This window comes from Giraffa tippelskirchi, chromosome 7 (assembly GCF_054371585.1).
Source record: "Giraffa tippelskirchi isolate mGirTip1 chromosome 7, T2T-mGirTip1v1.2.pri, whole genome shotgun sequence".
Lineage (NCBI taxonomy): Eukaryota > Metazoa > Chordata > Mammalia > Artiodactyla > Giraffidae > Giraffa > Giraffa tippelskirchi.
The window spans coordinates 74,339,561-74,359,002 of NC_137281.1; the positions used below are offsets into that span (position 1 = coordinate 74,339,561).

Below are 19,442 nucleotides of genomic sequence, written 5' to 3' on the forward strand. Positions count from 1 at the left end.
TCCATCACCAACTCCTGGAGGTTACTCAAACTCATGTCCATCGAGTCAGTGATGCCATCCAACCATCTCATCCTCTGTGATCCCCTTCTCCTCCCGCCTCCAATCCTTCCCAGCATCAGGGTCTTTTCCAATGAGTTAGTTCTTCGCATCAGGTACCCAAAATATTGGAGTTTCAGCTTCAACATCAGTCCTTCCAATGAACACCCAGGACTGATCTCCTTTAAGATGGACTGGTTGGATCTCCTGCCAGTCCAAGGTACTCTCAAGAGTCTTCTCCAACACCACAGTTCAAGAGCATCAATTCTTTGGTGCTCAGCTTTCTTTACAGTCCAACTCTCACACCCATACATGACCACTGGAAAAACCATAGCCTTGACTACACAAACCTTTGTTGGCAAAGTAATGTCTCTGCTTTCTAATATGCCATCTAGGTTGGTCATAGCTTTTCTTCCAAGGAACAAGTGTCTTTTAATTTCATGGCTACAGTCACTATCTGCAGTGATTTTGGAGCCCAGGTAAACAAAGTCACTGTTTCCACTGTTTCCCCATCTATTTCCCATGAAGTGATGGGACCGGATGCCATGATCTTAGTTTTCTGAGTGTTGAGTTTTAAGCCAACTTTTTCACTCCCCTCTTTCACTTTCATCAAGAGGCTCTTTAGTTCTTCTTCGCTTTCTGCCGTAAGCATGGTGTCATCTGCATATCTGAGGTTATTGATATTTCTCCCGGCAGTCTTGATTCCAGCTTGTGCTTCATCCAGCCCAGCATTTCAGCATTCAGTCATTGAGTATTCAGAACTGACTTCCTTTAGGATTGACTGGTTTGATCTCCTTGCTGTCTAAGAAACTCTAAAAAGTCTTCTCCAGCATCACAATTCAAAAGCATCAATTCTTTAGTGCTTTGCCTTCTGTGTGATCCAACTCACATCCATACATGACTACTGGAAAAACCATATCTTTGTTTATAGTTCCGTCTAGTCAAAGGTTTCTTAGAACACCCTAGAATGGATAAGAGATGCATTTTAGCTCTGAGATTTATGTCTGTCCTGATTTAACATCAGAAACTTTTCCTTCCTTTGTCACCTTTATAAAGTCAGTCTATCAGAGAACCCAAGAAGTATTCTTTTAAATTCTCTTTGGTTTGCCTCTGTTCAAACTAGATTCGAATAGAAGGAGAGCAGTTTCCATAGAAACTCATTTTCCGGCCAGAATCCTGCCCACTCTTGAATCTTTTTTTAATCTGCCCCTCCCCTTGCCCCGCTTTAAACATGTCACTGTGTTGATCTTTTCAAGACCTTCATAAAACTAACCAACACTGGCCAGTTCACATCTTCGCTGTGCCCTCAGAAGGCAAAGGCATTTATAAAACAGACTTGACCAGCAAGCCTTTCCTTGGTACTAAGCTTGTCAGTCTCTAAAATTGTACTTGACCTTCTTCAACCTGCCTCATGCCAAATGAAAATGACTGCCTGACTTCTGAAAACCATTTGTAATCTCCCTTAATCTACCTCAAAGCACACCTCCACTTTGTTATCCAGGCCGGTTGTCAGACTTCACAGTGCACCGAGCTCCAGACATCCGTGGTGTTTAGAAACCTCCACAGATGTCCCATAGGCACCAGGCTTTGGGAGTCCCTGAGTTAACCAAAGAAATCTCTTGGTCTCTACTTATTTATTGATCTTATTAATTAACATATAATTTTATTCAATAATTTTACAGTTATTCTTGCCTCTGGGGCGAAATATGCTCTTTGCTTTGTGTGTGTGTGTGTGTGTGTGTGTGTGTGTGTGTGTGTGTGTGTGTGTGTGTGTGTGTGTAAGGCATTTGTGAGGGATATGGTACAAGGTGAAGTCCTCATTGAGGTCACCAAAATCAGAACTGTCCCTTCTGTGGTCTGACTTCTAAGAAGCAGTAACTCTGGACTGTGTAGTGATTCATTAACAAAGCTGTAGCTGGCATTTGATTCATCTAGTGGGCTGCCAGAGACCATTCCAGGCATTGTGGTCACTGTCAGAAGGGCAGCAGCCTCAGGAAGTGTCCCTTTGCCATGGAGGAATGACCCGAGCTTCCTCAGCCCCCGGGGTTAGAATTTCCTTTGCAGGAGTTAACTGTGTCCAGGAGAGCTTGACCAAAAGCACGAAAGGAGCTTCAGCACAGAACATGAGCCCTGCCTGGCCGTCGGTCACCTCTGCTGGGAATAGCAAAAGGAATGTTGCCTCTTCGGACGCAGCCAGTTGACATAATGCTAATTTGAATGCTTCCAAATCAGATTAATTTATAAAGTATCTGGTCCTATGCCAGGAGCTTTGGTACATTACTGATAATGCAATCTTGCTGCTGTTGTCATCTGACCACTCTTTGTTAAATTGAGGTTATAATTTACATACAAAAATATTCTTCTTAAGCGTCCCATTCTATGGATTTTGACATTTGTGTACATCGCAGGTGTACAGTGCTAAAGAATCCACGTGCCAATGCAGGAGACATAAGAGATTTGGGTTCGATCCCTGGGTGGGGAAGATCCCCTGGAGTTGGAAATGGCAACCCGGTCCAGTATTCTTGCCTGGACAATCCCATGGACAGAGGAACCTGGTGGGCTACAGTCCATGGGGTCGCAGAGTCATACATGACTGAGCGACTGAGCACAGCAACACAGCATATAGCTCCGTGTGTAACCACCACCCAAATCTAGATAAACACATCCATTTTCAGTCAGTCCCTCTACTCCCCATCGCAGTGTCAACCACTGTTCAGATTTCTATAGCCAAAGATTAGTTCTGCCTGTTGCTGAATTTCATATAAATAAAGTAGGGAACTTTCTGGCTTCTTTGATTCAGTATAATGTTCTGAAAGTTCACTTAAAAATTCACACTGTTATATGTATCAGTAGTTCATTCCTTTTTATTGTAAAATAGTACCCCATTGTATAGATTCACATGATGTGTTCTTCCACTGTTTTATTCATGAACGTTTGAGTTGCCTCCAGTTTTATGTGGGGCTTTGGGTTGGGCAAGTGGGGAAGAGAGGGGTTAATTTTAATTTTCCTAGAGGCTGTTTTCTGACCATTTTTATACAAGTCATTTTTTAATAATTTTATGTATTTATTTTTGGCTGTGCTGAGTCTTTGTTGCTGCATGAGCTTTTCTCTGGTTGCAGAGAGTGGGTTTCTCGTTGCAGTGGCTCCTCTTGTTACAGATCACAGGTTCTAGGGCACCCGGGCTTCAGCAGGTGTAGCTTCCTGGCTCTAGAGCCCAGGTTCAGTGGTTGTGGCACACGGGCTTAGTTGCTTCGTGGCATGTGGGATCCTCCTGGATGAGGAACCGAATCTGTGTCTCCTACATCGGCACGTGGATTCTTCACTGCCGAGCCACCAGGGAAGCCCTATACAAGTCTTCTGAGCAGCTTCAGCTCTGCTTAGATTGTCATCTCTCTTGGATAAATACCCAGGTGTAGGATTTCTGGATCACAGGGTGTGTGTGTGTGTGTGTGTGTGTGTATGTTAGTCGCTCAGTCATGTCTGACTCTTTGTGACCCCATGGACTGTAGCCCACCAGTCTCCCCTGTCCATGGGATTCTCCAGGCAAGAATACTGGAGTGGGTTGCCATTTCCTTCTCCAGGGGATCTTCCTGATCCAGGGATCAAACCTGCATCTCCTGCATTGGCAGGCAGATTCTTTACCACTAGTCTGCCAGGAGGCCCCATGGAAGAAAGATGGTTATTACGTTTTTGTGGTAATAGGCATTTATAAGCTGCAGGTATTATCAGAAAGTGTTTGATGGATAATGCTGCCCTCTACCAAGACCCCAAGGGAACAAAACTCTCTTTTGTTCTCACAGTGTGCCACCTTTACTTGTTCTTTAGCGTGTGTTTAAAAGTAGGTGAGGAGAAAAAAATGACAACCCCTGTAGATCAATTTCATAGCAAAAAAAAAAAAAAGAAAGCTTATAACTTAATAACAAAAACTCATGTAAAAACAAAGTGCATTCATACAAGAATGAGATCTAAAGTCTTCTGAAGTCAGTTTTCAAACCTCTGTTTGAAAACCAGCTTTATAATATCCTTATTCTCTCTACATTAATTTTGGGTATTTGTACCACAGATGGGCACAGAGACTACAGCTCTTATCGTAGGCACTATTGACATTTGTGCTGGGTAACTCCCTGGGGGTGGAGGAGCTGTCCTGTGCATTGTATAAGATACTAACAGCATCTTTGGCCTCCACCCACTAGATGCCAGTAGTACCCCTCCTTCTCCAAGCTCATGGTATTCAAGACCATCTCCAGGCATTGCCAAATGTCTCCTGAGGTATGATTACCAGATTTAGTAAATAACAGTGCAACTCGGGTACCTAGTTAATGTGATTTTCATAAACCCATTGACATAGAAAATGAACTTAGGCTTACCAAAGCAGTAAGAGGTGAAGGAGGGATAAATTAGGAGGCTAGATTAACATATACACACTCCTATAATATATATAGATAAATTAGGTTAGATTCACATATACACACTACGAGAATATATATAAACTAGATGATCAACAAGGACCTACAGGGAACTATACTCATATTTTATAATAACCTATAAGGGAAAAGAATCTGAAAAGAAGAGATACATATTTATGTCTAACTGAATCACTGTGTTGTATACCTGAAACCAACACAACACTGCAAATCAACTGTACTTGAATTTTTAAAAAGTAAATATCAAATAATTTTGAAATTATTTGAAAAGGCAAATAATTTTTCGTATAAGTATGTCCCAAATGTTGCATGTGATATGTTTATACTAAAAAATTTTCGGTCAGATTTGACTGGTGACCTGATTTTATCTGGCTGCCCTGCAGTGGGGATAGGAGTGGGGGTGGCCAGGAAAGCAAGATCATCAATGTATTAAACAAGATGATGTGTGTGAGGCACCCAGCACATGGCAAGTGTGCTGTAAATATCCCGGAATCTCCTACAGCCTTGAATGCACTTCATCTGTGTCCCCTAGGAGGCTTCAGTTGATCCTCAAAGCTTCCCATCCTTTCCCACAAGGAGAACGGGTGTGGCATGCGGAGAAGGGGAGCCCACGTGGGAATCTGTAGGTGCTGGTACTGGCGTTCCGGTCGGAGCTGGTGTGACGGCCACTCTGCTGGGGCAGTGGTCTGCTTGTGCTCTAATGCTCTGTCACCTTGAGTGCCCCGAGTTATTACATCGTTTCTCCTAACAACAGAGAAGGTGACATTGAATGAAAAACTGCTGCGCTCATCCCAGACTCAGTCACTCTGGGTTTGATTTTTGTGGTGCCATAGCCCTGGAAAACCGTTCCCTGGGATGCACCAGGACCCATCATTTCCCCAGTCGGTAGCAGCGAGGAACTTCTTTCTGGGCCAAGATTAATGACCCAAGCAGTCATCCTTTGCAGAGAGCAAGGGTGAAATGTAACTCTGGGTGGATGCCTGACATTTTGAAACAAAGGGGAAGGAGAAGGGGGGAGCAGATGAGGAGAAATAGCATTTATATGTCTCCTGCAGGGTCATAAATCAGGAATGGGCAAGAATAAATTGGGTTTCTGCCAACAATTGAACTGATTTCAGTTGCTGTGTTTTATCTTCAAACAATCTGTATAAAACATGCTTTAAACACATAAGAAGTGCCTGAGTTACATATTAGTATATTAACTCTTGCGAGTTTTCTTTTTCCAAAGGAAGTCCAGTTTGTGTGGGGGAATTGTTATGTTTGTCCAAAATAAAATATATACATTGCCCTAGGGGGAAGCCCCCTTTCCATCTAGCTATTGTCAGGATGTAACATTAGAGACTGGGGGAAATGAAGAGACACTGGCAAAGTGTACAAACTTTCAGTTATAATATGAATAAGTTCTGAGGATCTAATGTGACCGTAGTTCTGTGTGTGCCGTACTGACAAGAGATAATGATTCTGTATTGTGTACTTGAAATGTGCCGGGTAGATCTTAAATGTGAGTAAATGTGTATTAACTTGATTATGGTAATCATTTCACAAGCTGTACATATATCAAATTGTCACGTTGTAAGCCTTAAATATATGCATGTTATATACCTTAAATATATACATTTTTTAACTGTCTACCTATAGCTCAATAAAGCTAGAAAAATGAAAATGGACCACACACACTACTGTAAAGCAATTTCAAAAAACTACCAAGCATGATCTCCTTCCACAAGGAAATTAAGCTAGAAATCAAATAACGTTCTAGCTTAATCAAATTAAGCTGGAAACAGGAGAACAAAACTCCACATATTTGGAAATTAGGCAATATAGCACTATGTTTCCAAAAAGTCACTTTTGACAGTATTAGGCAAACTTCTAATCTTAAAGGAATCAAAGACCAGGCTCTTTATAAATTAATTAAAGAAGCATTTGTCGAGTGACGATTCTTTGCCACATTTTGTACAAAAGATGAATAAGACATGATCCCTGCCTTCCAGGAACAGACTTACAAACAAATGACCACTCTCTACTGTGACTTTTCTCTGTGTCGGGCACCATGGGACTTCACAGGATCCCAGGATAGCTCAGTGGGGGAAGTGAATACTTTTTAATGTGTCTATAAGAATTTACAAAGGATGATCCTCTCTACCTGATTAATAGAAGACTGAAGTTTAAGAGTTCTCCAAATTGACAAGAATGGGAAGGGGTTAAGATTCAAAGATGTTGCACAGCAGGTAGCAAGGATGGAAGGGGGATTTCTGAGGAATGAGGAGGGAGAGGTGGGCAGGAACCCAGTCTTGGAGGGCGCTGTGGCCACACTAAAGAATCTAGGCTTATGGAGAACCACTGAAGGACCAGTGGAGGACCACTGAAAGGTTTTAAGCTGTAAGTGAATTTGTGATTCAGTTTTTCTCACGGAAAGGTCTTTTGAAGATATATGGAAGTTAGACTAGACTAGGCAGTTTGGAAGCTGATTGAAAGCTCTGTTAAAGAGAGGTGGTATTCAAATAACAAATGCTGATGAGAGAGCAGAGACAAGTGTACACTGCTGATGGGAATGTAAATTGGTGCAGCCACTGTGGAAAACAGTGTGGCAATTTCCAAAAAAACCTGAAAATGGAAACACCATATGACCCAGCAATTAGAGTCCCTGGTATATATCTGAAGAAAACAAAAATGAAAACAATTATTTTGAAAAGATACATGCACCCCCCCCATGTACATAGTAGCATTATTTGCAATAGACAAGATATAGAAGCAACTTAAGTGTTCATCAACATATGAATTGATACAGAAGATGTAGTATATGTATACAATGAAACACTACTAAGCCATAAAAAGTATTTTCCCATTTGCAGAGAAAGGCAAATACTACATTCTATACACAATGAAACACTACTAAGCCATAAAAAGTATTTTCCCATTTGCAGAGAAAGGCAAATACTACATTCTATCACTTATATGTTGAATCTAAAAAATTAAACAAACTAGTGAATATAACAAAATAGAAGCAGATTCAGAGGGAACAAACTAGCGGTTACCAGTGGAGAGAGGGAAGCGGGGAAGGGCAAGGTACCAGTAGAGTTTTAAGAGATACAAACCACTGTGTATAAAATAAATAAGCTACACAGATATATTGTGCAGCAGAGGGAATATAGACAGTATTTTATGACAACTAAAAATGCAATGTAGCCTTTAAAGATTGTGAATCACTATGTTGTACACCTGAAACTTACATAATATTGTACATGAGCTCTACCTAATTTAAAAAATTAATATATGTTCATAGAAGAAAAAAGAGAGGTGATACTAAAATCATTTAACAACAGGGCATTGCCTGGTCAGAGGAGAAGAAAGCCAAAGCACTGGAGCCAGGTCCTGAGCCCCTGCTGGGCCAGGCAGACCTTTCTGTCGCTGGTCCATGAAGAGATCCATGGCTCAGGACTCAGGGCGTAACTGTGACAGGCATGCTTCAGTATTGCAGCAATGGACACGGCCCTATGGACCCATGTCAGCTGCGGATGAGCCCTGTTAGTGTGACCTAGGCAGTGGATGAGGGCCTGGACTGATGCAGAGATGGAAAGAAAGAGACAGATTTGGGAGAAAATGGCATCCTATATCTCAGTGATTGACTAGACACAGGGATAAAGGGAAGTAGAGACTGGCACCCACATTCCTGGTCTGGAAGGCTGTAAGGAAGGAAGGTTGAGTGTCTCCACTCGGACTGGGGTCTTTCATGAACATCTGATGACCGTGAACATCAGGAACTTGAGATGATCAGTAGGCTCTTCTCGGGGTGGGATTAAACTGGATACAAGCCAGCAGTATCCGGCTATGGGGCTAATGGAGTGGACCTCTCCCAGAGTCATGTTTCCATCCAGTGTGCCTGGAAGCATGATGTGATGTCCTCTTTCTGAGGTCCCAGGTCACTGTGATCACATGTATTTTCTAGCCAATGCAAAGGGAATTTTTTCAACATACATGACAAAACTCTAAGGGCCATTTGGGGCGTGAATCATGAGCTAAGCAGCTGTTTCGCTTGTCAAGTGTTAAATGATTTGTTCTGAATGAGAGGCTACAAGGCAAGAAACAGGGCTAGAAAAACAGGAGCAGGTAGAGAGGCCAGCATTTAGTGGAGATGTATGAGTCTGACCTTTGGCACCAGCAACAGAGAACACTCGGGCTGACCTCTGTTGTCATAACACGGGAAATATTACAACCCCTTCCTCATCCCCAACCCGGGAGAAAAACTTTCTTCTAAGAATGGGTTCCTTGAGCTCTGTCATTAAAAATCTGCTGGGAAGGAAGAGAGAGCTTTTGTTGATCATGAGCAAAGTTTTGCTGACACCATGTGCAAAGAACAAAAGGAAATCTTCATCTGAAATAGAATAGAGGCCATGAAGTTGTATGTATGTTTTTCATATTTTTTTAGGAAAAAAAATAGTATTATAAGGACAACTAATTTGAAAGCAGATTGATTTGCTAATATAGGGAGTAAGTATCACTTTGCTACAAGTTTTCTACCAAGCTTTGGGCACCTGTGTCAGTACAAACTGGTTTACAAGTTGGTTTTGTTATGTTCAGTTTTGAAAGTGTTCCATTTCTTTTTTTTTTTTTTTTTTTATAAATTTATTTATTTTAGTTGGGGGCCAATCACTTCACAACATTGCAATAGTTTTTGCCATACATTGACATGAATCAGCCATGGGTTTACATGTGTTCCCCCTCCTGGACCCCCCACCCACCGCCCTCCCCTTCCCATCCTTCTGGATCATCCCATTGCCCCGGCCCTGAGCCCTTGTCTCATGCATCGAACATGGAATGGTGTTCTGTTTCACATATGATAATATACATGTTTCAATGCTATTCTCCCAGAACGTCCCACCCTCACCTTCTCCCTCAGAGTCCATAAAATTGTTCCATGCATCTGTGTCCCTTATTCTGTCTCGCATATAGGGTTATCATTACCATCTTTCAAATTCCATATATATGCATTAGTATACTGTATTGTTGTTTTTCTTTCTGGCTTACTTCGCTCTGTATAATGGGCTCCAGTTTCATCCATCTCAGTAGAACCGATTCAAATGTATTTTTTTTAATGGCTGAGTAATATTCCATTGTGTATATGTACCACAGCTTCCTTATCCATTCGTCTGCTGATGGACATCTAGGTTGCTTCCATGTCCTGGCTATTGTAAACAGTGCTGCGATGAACATTGGGGTACACGCGTGACCCAGCAATCCCACTGCTGGGCATATACACCGAGGAAACCAGAATTGAAAGAGACGCGTGTACCCCAATGTTCATCGAGTGTTCCATTTCTTACCATGGATCTATACTCAGGAGAGGTTTTCCTGTGACTTCATCTGGTATAGGCACAAGATCTTAGAACCTTAGCCCTCGCATGGGCTTTAGACTCTATTAGTCCAATTTTCCGACCAATGTAATTCCCAATATTTATTTTTGTTTGCTTTTCGGTTTCCTAAGACAATGTCTGTTCACAAAATGAATACAGTTGATTTATTATTTGTCCATGAACATCAGTTTATGTAAGAGTTTATGTATTAATATGTTTCTAAACATATACAGTTCCATTTAAATAAATATTTATGTAAGTAAAATAGAGAATGAAAGTTAATGTGTGCCTATATGTGCTATAAGATAATAAATATGAAATATATTCAATGTGTATTTACAGAGTAATGAGCTGCCTTTATATGCATTTATGATATAAGCTTCATTTGTATATGATCAAAATTTGACTATCCTATAGGCTATTGTGGTGTATATTTTTATGAAAATCTTTGATAAAATTTTAACTGACCTACATTATCATTTTACTAGTACTATATTATTGTCTGTCTACAAAAGAAAATTCCAAAGGACTTTTGTTTGAAACAGACACATACTCACATCTCTCTCTCTCTCTCTCTCTCTCTCTCTCACACACACACACACACACACACACACACACACACACACTATGCTGTCAGGTTTTTTTAAGCCTTCGGACTTATTTCAGTCAGTGAAGCTTGGGAAGCATCATGCTTGAATGAGTCTTACATGCTTTTACCAGGAACTCTTTCTGGAAAGGTCCTCTCATTCTTTCTTTTCATCTTTGGAGCACTCACAGCAGATACACCCTGAAAAATAAGCCCATGAATTTCTGTGTTGCAAAAGCCATCAGGAAGCTTGCTTCTTCAAAAGTGTGGTTAGGATCACAAGCCAGACTCAGGAACCAGGGCCGTAATCTAACTTCCTGCTGCTGTTTACCACCGGCTCTGTACATTCTAAATTGTAGGACCAGAGCTTGGAAATAGAGAAAGCTAGCAGGAAAGGTCAGCCTGTTGCGTGGGCCAGCTCTTACAGATGGATCCCCTTGGGCCACCCCCCTCAAATGTGGAAATCCAGTTGAATTGACTCTCTCTTCTTAGAGGCATGATTATGTACTGCAGGCAGATCCTAGCCAGGTCTGTTTGCATGTGTGTGTATGTGTGTGTGTGTGACATTGCTGTATGCATCCCTGTCGGCAACGGTGCTCATGCTATTACTACTTGAGGTGTAACTGGCCTTGGCCCGGGAATTCAAAATCAACCTATAAGTGGTTCCAGTTTTAAAGATGAAAAGTCTGTAAATATCGATTCCTTTCCTACCCAGAGACACCGGGGCACTTCCTCACTGCTCTCCGTAAGTGATCCCTATGGTGCCAACGCTTGGATGCATCACAATCACAGTTAACGTTAGTTTAGTTCTGAAAATTGTGTGAATGCTAAATAGTGTCATGGCAATCATTCTAGTTTCCTTGTCTTCTCTCTTCTCCCGTCGGACCTTACATTTCAGAAAAACCAAAGGCTTGCCACTCGTTAAAAAGGTTTTTCCCCCGCTTTGAGTTAAAAGTAGTACAAGGTGACACAGAACTCAAAAATTAAATAATGCCAAAGCAAAAGGCCCTCAGGAGCTCCCACTCCCTACCTTGAATAGCCATGTAAAGTGGTTGGGTGTCTGTTCCTCCAACTTGTATTCTAGATATAATGATACAGTTTATGTGTATATAAAAGTGAAACCACCACTATTTACACTGTTTTGAAAAGAACTCACTGAGCAATATAACTTGGACAGTTCCAAAATCAGTTCGGAAAAATCTACCTCATTCTTTGCCAGTAGTTATATGGTCTTCCATAACATGCCTGTACCGTAGTTTATTTAACTATTTCCCTCATCCTCACGTTTTCCTGCCTACACCCACATTTTTTTTAACGAATGAGAAGAAAGTGAGAAATCTTTGCTGATATCGGCCACAAGAACTGTCCAGCTCTACCAGGTTAAATCTTAGGACGTCACAGATGATGCTAGATGCATGACAGTCTAAGTTTCTAGCTGAGGACTAATGTTTCATGCTGATTAGATAGTGTTTATACTTTAAACCACTGACAGGTTAAGGGGATACCATTTTATTTCTATAAGAATAAAAGCAGAAACTCATCTGATCTTTGTTCGCTTCCTGAGCTTATTGACCACTTGAGAAAAATGGATTTGGGAGCCACTTTTCCAAAGAGAACTTTAGTTGGCAATCTGCCTTGTGAGTTAACACCACTGACATATAAATATAGGTGATTTAATTCTTAGCTATTGAAAAGTGATCTGACCTATAATATTTATTTTTATTAATATTAATTAATAGTAATGTTTTAGAACATTGGATCTGTGTTTTATCCCTAAAATCTACCTTCTTACCAAAGACTGGATCATTGATAGTATCAGATAACTAGCAACCAAATATGAATCAACAGAATAGGTGCTAACTCACCCATGCTCAGGGACAGAACCCAGAAAAGAACATGAAAGCCAGCATTCTTCTCCATGCACCCCACACTTCTGTCTTGGCACCTTGGGAGATTTCAGACGGTCAGGCAGCTGGGAAGGCAGCTGGTTTCTGCAGTCGTAGAACACATCAGCTTGAGCCTGGTAAATGGCCTTGATTATCATGCAAGACACAGAACACTCTTATTAGTGCTGCATTGACTAGCGTGGTACAGTCACTGCTTTCTGTAATACCCTAATTGAGGTCCTTCCTTGCATGCAATTTACATTATGTGTAAATAAATCCCTCAGTTTGACATTTTAATAGATATTTTTAAACACAGTCCAGAGGACAATTAGAACCACCGTCTCTGCAAGAATCTTTTTTTTTTTGGTAAGACAAAAAAGGCGTGGTGCCAACATGAAGAAAAGGATCCATTTTACTAAGTGTGGCTGAATATCCTAAAGCAATAACCACTTTCCCAACTGCATGTGGTTCATATCACGGTCTGGTCCTTCACGCTGATGGCTCCCCACTTCCTGATGTCTGTGGTTTGGGCTTTGCGTCACTTGCAAATGCAAATGTAACTCCTCTTGAAATGGAGCTGGAGAGGAGGGGTCCTGAGAATTCATGGCTGAGGAGTCATGGCAGCCAGTGTTTCACTCCATTATTCTTTCATTCATGTTTAATCTTAATAATGGTATTTTAGTTTTACCAAGCATCTGCAGGGTCATTTCTCAAAATCCTCACTATTTTGATCCCTCACTCAGGCCACAGAATGTCATCCATCAGTCTCCCCCTCCCCCAGCCCAGGGCATACCCAGAAAGGCAAGTAGGGTTGAACTTTTCTGGGACTCGCACTTGGGTCAAGGGCTCTCCTCCCTCTCTTCATGTCAGATGGCTGTCATGTGGTAGAAGAGAGTTGGGGATCGGACATGGCACAGTTAGTCTTGGCCGGTCTCACCTACTTCTCTGGTACTGATTTGAACTGTATCTCTCACTTGAAGGTTAGAAATTTAAGAATTTGCTCTCTGTGGTCACAAACCTGAATCAGACAAGAAATTTGGCTCTTAAGAGAAGACTCCTTGGGATTGATACCCCTCTATCCCTTCTGTACTCCCTCTACCCTTTTTTTAGAACCTGTTCTAGCATGAATCATACTATTTATCATGTCTGTTAACACATCTGCCTCTTCTTTTGGACTCTAACTCATTGAGGGCAGGGAATAAGTGTTAGCCTCCACATCTCAGCACTGTGACTGGCACATAGAAGCACTTAATAAAAGTATGAATGAATGAACAGAAAGTAAATTAAGATATCATGAGACATCAGGGGAGTGCAAATTAAAGCCATGATGAGATACCACTACACACATATAGAATGGCCCAAACTTACCCCTACTCCCAAAAAAAAAAAACTAACAAAAAAGTGGTAGGAAGTGTGTGGAGCAGCTGGAACTCCCATACACTAATGGTTCGGTTCAGTTCAGTTGCTCAGTCGTGTCCGACTCTGCCACCCCATGGACTGCAGCACGTCAGGCCTCTCTGTCCATCACCAACTCCCGAAGTTTACTCAAACTCACGTCCATTGAGTCGGTGATGCCATCCAACCATCTCATCCTCTGTCGTCCCCTTCTCCTCTTGCCTTCAATCTTTCCTAGCATCAGGGTCTTTTCAAATGAATCAGCTCTTCGCATCACGTGGCCAAAGTATTGGAGTCTCAGCTTAAACATCAGTCCTTCCAATGAACATCCAGGACTGATTTCCTTTAGGGTGGACTGGTTGGATCTCCTTGCAGTCCAAAGGACTCTTAAGAGTCTTCTCCAACACCACAGTTCAAAAGTATCAACACTAGTGGTAGGAGGGCAAAATGTTACAGCCACTGTGGAAAATAGTTTGGCAATTTCTTATAAAGCTAAACTAATTAAATGACTTAATTTGCCTGCTCTTAGATATTTACCCAAGAGAAAGGGAAAACTTTGGGACACACAAAAACCCATCTGAAATATTTATAACAGCTTTATTTATAATCCCCTAAAAATGGAGAAATTCCAACTGTCCTTCAGCTGGTGAGTGGGCAAACAAATGAAATATTCCTACAAGGAAATGTTACTGTGCAATGAAAAGGAGCAAGCTACTAATATGAGCAATAGTCTACACAGATGCCTTATGCTAAGTGTGAGAAGCCAGATTTTAAAAGAGGCATATAATATAAATCCATTTATATGACATTGTGCAAAATTATAGGGTTGGAGGACAGACCAGTGATTGCCCGGGGTTAGGCTTTGAGGAGGGGTTGACTCCAAAGGGGCAGCAGGAAGGAATGTTTCGGGGTGATGGAACAGTTTGTATCCTGATTATAATGATGGGTACATGACGCTGACATTTATCATACAGAACAATGTAGTTTAAAAAGTATGAATGAATTTTACTGGATACAAACTGCAAATTTAACTGAAAAAGTAAATCAGGGTTGCTTTGTTGTTCAATGCAGATTCAGAAAAAAGTGTTCAAGAGAAAACCTGAGTAACTAATGTCTTAGTAGCCTGCAGTGATTCTGTATATGTTCATGTATATATGCAGTCACACAAAAGGGTATGCATGTGCATGTGTGTGTGTATGTGTGTGCATCTGTTTAACAAATATTTAAAGAATACTTCCTGTGGACCAGGACTTGCTAAAAGCACTGGAGAGATATTGATGAGCAACAAAAGCAGAATTTCTGCTTTCATGGTGTGGAAAGGGATAGACAGTAAACAAATAAACAAATCAATGAATACACAGCTTTAGATAATGGTAAGTGCTGTAGAGACAATAAGACAGGCCTTGAGGATAAAAGTGGCATTGAGTGTTGGGGCCTCTCTGAAGAAATGACCTTAAACTGAGACCTGGAAAGTACAAAGGAGGCATCCACGTGTGCAAATGCTCAGAGCAGTTCAGGCACAGAAAATGTCAAATACAAAGACCCTGAGGGGACTTCATTGAGGACAAGAAATACTAAACAATCTCTCACTTCAACACTCTTAGAAAGGCTGGCTGACGTACAACCACCATCCTTTCAATGCAAGGCTGGGCTTCCTAGGAAATAAGGCAAAGCCCTTAAACTGGAACTAAGCTTTGTGTATTCAAAGAGCTGGCAACATGTTGGTGAGCTGGACCAAGGGAGTGAGGGAGCCAGCAGCAGATGAGCTCAGATACATAGGTGGGGACCCGTTTCTGTCGGCTCCAGCACTTTTGAAAAAGAATTCCTTTATATGAAGCTCTCAGATCCAATGTGAAGTGAGCACGGTATGTTTTCTTAGTTCCGTCATAGAATTTCCTCTGTATTTTGGATATTTGAAACATTTGAACTTCCGCTACAGAAAACATTGAGATCCCCTCCCACAGCTTATGAGGTAGTTAATTTAGCAGTCCACAGAGTCCTCAAGTGTTAAATTCCCAGAAGATGTTCATGAATCTAAGGCTGATGTCACATGTCATTGGTGTTTACATCATTTATCAACAAATTCCATGTTTAAGAGTGAGCACAGACATGAGGACGTGTGTGGTATAAGATTCCCCCTCAAATCCCAGTGGAGAAGGTTCTGGTATAACTTCAGCTGCTGGGCCTTGAGGAACTCATGTCACCTTCACAATCTCTCTTGGCTCCTGGGCAAACAGTGAATAATTACACTGCTCTCCTGGGTATGGAATGTAGACTATCTGACTTTTGCTCACAGCAGCCTTCTAAATACCAAGCATTGCGAAAATTAGAATTTTGCCTCTCCATAATTCATCTCTGCCTCCATAAATCTCATCTCTGTTTTCAATTAGATTTGATATGCTTCATTATTTCTCCTTTAGAATCATGGTGGAATTTTGCTGTCAACCATTTTATATTCATTCAAATATTGCTTTTCTTTTAGTTGTTGAAGAGATTTCTGTTGGTATCCCATTTGCTTGTTTTCATTATAATAAAAAGCTAGTAATTTAAAATTCTCTTGGTCTAGTGTATGGCATATGTGTGTGGAAGCATTGGCAAACGCCAGCTCTTAATCATTGTGCTGGTCAGCGTGCTGGCAGGAAACCAGTGACACCCTCAGCAGGAATCACTGAAAAGAGCTGTGTGGGAACGGTTAAGAGAAACCCATAGAGAATAATAAAGCACCTTGGAACTAGGCGCAGAAGGGCCTCCCGTACTCACTGATGCCTCAGAGGTCAGGAGGAGAGTGGGATTGCCAGAACCTGACAAGCGATGTGGTTCCACGAGAAGGTTCCCAGGGATGAGCACACCCACTGTCAAATCTCCATGCAATCAGGGGGAGGGGAGAAGGGAAGTAAGGGGAATAAATATCCTGAACCCTAATCCCCCCCTCTGTTCTCCTGCCAATGCTTCCTTTATTCAAACCCAACTGGAAGCTGATGGACAAGGCAGCCAGTTGGTGTGGTCCACGGAGGGCCATTTCCTGGCTCACGGCAGAGACAAGGGTCCAGAGTAATCTGGAGGAGCAGATAGGGGATACCCGGCCCAGGAGTCTGCTGGAGGAAGCACTGTCCCAAATTCACTTACCTTGGTCTTTGCAGTTTGGTTGTCCAGAAATATACATGCGCCTCCATCCTCAGCCCCAGCCCGCTTTGATTCCAAGCACCTTTCTTCTCAGCACTGTTATTGGCCATCTTCAAGTTGAGCTGGTCCCTGTGGCTAATGCCCAGATCAGCTCATTCTTCTGGGGGCGGTAAGATTGGACCATTAATCAGCTCCAGGTGTGGACACGCACAGTGACGTGGGGTCCTCGCTCTCCCTCACCCCTCCCTTCTTCCTTTCCCAGGGTGGAGCTTCAGCATGGGCTCAGCCTACCAGTTCCACAGTTGGCGTGTGTTCGTCATCGTCTGCGCGCTCCCCTGTGTCTCCTCCGTGGTGGCCCTCACGTTCATGCCCGAAAGCCCGCGGTTCTTGCTGGAGGTAACGTTCATCATTACAAATACTCAAGGAAGCCATAGACATTGAAACAAATTCCTTTTAATCCTAGAAGAGTATGTTTGCCTCTTCAGGAGGTACATTTTTCCTTCCTACTACAGAACTATGGAGGGTTTGGTTTCATGGAGACATGCTTTCAACAACCACCGTGAGAAAAGGCTGTCTCATGGCCTGAAAGCACTAATGTTCCTCCTCAAGCAAGTGGTTTCCCTCGATGAAGAAAACGCACCTTATTTTATAAATGAAACATTCATTTTATAAATGAAACACTATTCCTTGAGCTGCTGCTGCACTCAGGGTATCCAGGTAGTCTGTGTTTCCAATGGGATGAACCTAAACCATTTGCACTGTTGTACCCAATGGGATCTGACAATACCACATGGTTATTGGAAAATCAGGAGCATGTGTGTTTCACCTCCTGGCCATTCACCATCTACTCATATTTCTTAGGTTGGAAAACATGATGAAGCCTGGATGATTCTGAAGTTAATTCATGACACAAACATGAGAGCACGGGGTCAGCCTGAGAAGGTCTTCACAGTGAGTACTGCTTCTCAGTGAATCCTCTAGCCAAAGGCTGAGAAACCTTCTCAGAAAAGGCCTGGTCGTAAATCCTTCTCTCGCTGCACCAGCCACTTGTTTCTCAATATCTCATACTTGCCTTTTTACCTGCTGCACTACTCTTGTATGTGCTTTTACCTCTGCATGGAGTGGTCTTCCATCCTCCAGTTACAAAATGTATTCTCAATGGGAAAACTCATCTAAACTACTAAAAAATTGAATGCATGGTATTTTTTGGAAAGAACAGTCTTTTTTTTTTTTTTCTCAGAACCTCCACCAAAATAAAAAAGAGTGGTTTTTAAATCCTTTGATGTAGGCAACATATAATTAGACCAAAATTGTCAAGTCTAAGTTAGATTTGAAGGTGATATAAACAAAATATTCAATGTCTTATAAACAGTATCAGTTATAGTTCTTAAAATAAGTGAAATAGTTCCTGATTAAACAATCTCCTGACACTTATTGACTCATTACATTTTTTATATGAAATGGATTTTTCATAATATGAAGGTATAATTCAGTCTGGCCTCTATCCAAATGATCACAGATTCTTAATTAATAAAAATGTTTTCTGCAGTGTAATGGAGGAACAATGATCAATAAGGGATGTCCAACATTGAGGACTTGGAATCCTGTAAGTGGGCCCTTCTTTTGAGTAGATGCACTACAGAGGAAGAATATATTTAAATTAAAGGGTCATAAGGCAAAAGGAATCTTGAGGTGTCATGTAGATACTCAATGTCACCTAACTCTTCTCAGCCAGTTGAGAGTAAACCCTCTACCCAAGATTTCTGAGAAGGTGTCTCTGTAGAACCTCATTGCCCTGCTAACCTGCTTTTCCTTCTAGAAGGCCTGAGTTACCAAGTTCATTCGTGACCATCCACGTTAATATGACTGTATATAGATTAGGTGGGAATAAGATGGGACAACTCTAAAAGAATGGGTCATCTCAATCATTTGTATGTGACTTCCAAAGTCATTACAGGATTCCACCATGACACATTTGATTTTTTTTTTATTATATCTACAACATGGTGAATTCACATGCCTTCCTCAAAGGTCTTCTTCCTATGTACCTAATTTGAATGCTGTTTTTCAGGACGTTGTTTGCAGGAAACTCCTCTTTTAAGTGCATTCACATTCTCCTTAGCTGATCTCAGCTACTTCCCAGATCTTTTTCTCCAAATGGACAAACTGAGCTCCAGACATACATGTTGAAGGGCTTTGCGGCCATACTCCCTATGTACTCTAGGCCCTTCAAATTCTGAATTTCTAAACCTGAACTTCTCACCTGAAAAGTCTCCAAATCTCTTCTTTGTCTGAAGACTTATCAGCAAGTGCCACCAGCACCACCAAAACTAGACCCCTGAAAACTATCCTATTTCTTTCTTTCCTTTATCTTTATTATGTCCAAAAAATCCAGTATGTCTTACTATTCTCCATACTAAATATCTCTCATCATTGTCTCTTACTTTCTACCCTTATTGCCACTGATTTGATTCAGTCCTCCCTACTCACTGCCCTCTGCCCTTGCACCATTCTTCAGGAATCACAAAGATTCATTGCAGTTTCCAATACAGTCTTTTCTCTTACACCTCTGGATGTTTGCATGTGGCATTCCTCCCACTTGGAATGCCCTTCAAATCATTGATACACATGGCAAATGCCA

General features: G+C 41.6%; 1 protein-coding gene across 3 annotated transcripts in view; it reads left to right on the plus strand.

Annotated features, from left to right (window-relative positions):
- SV2C (synaptic vesicle glycoprotein 2C) overlaps window positions 1-19,442 on the plus strand; it is a 275,854-nt gene that overhangs the window by 227,908 nt on the left and 28,504 nt on the right. For all 3 annotated transcript variants that reach the window (XM_081513944.1, XM_081513942.1, XM_081513943.1), the window contains 2 exons: window positions 17,064-17,197; window positions 17,663-17,752. In XM_081513944.1, the coding sequence (XP_081370070.1) occupies window positions 17,064-17,197; window positions 17,663-17,752 (224 nt within the window). The remainder of the gene's footprint in view (window positions 1-17,063; window positions 17,198-17,662; window positions 17,753-19,442) is intronic.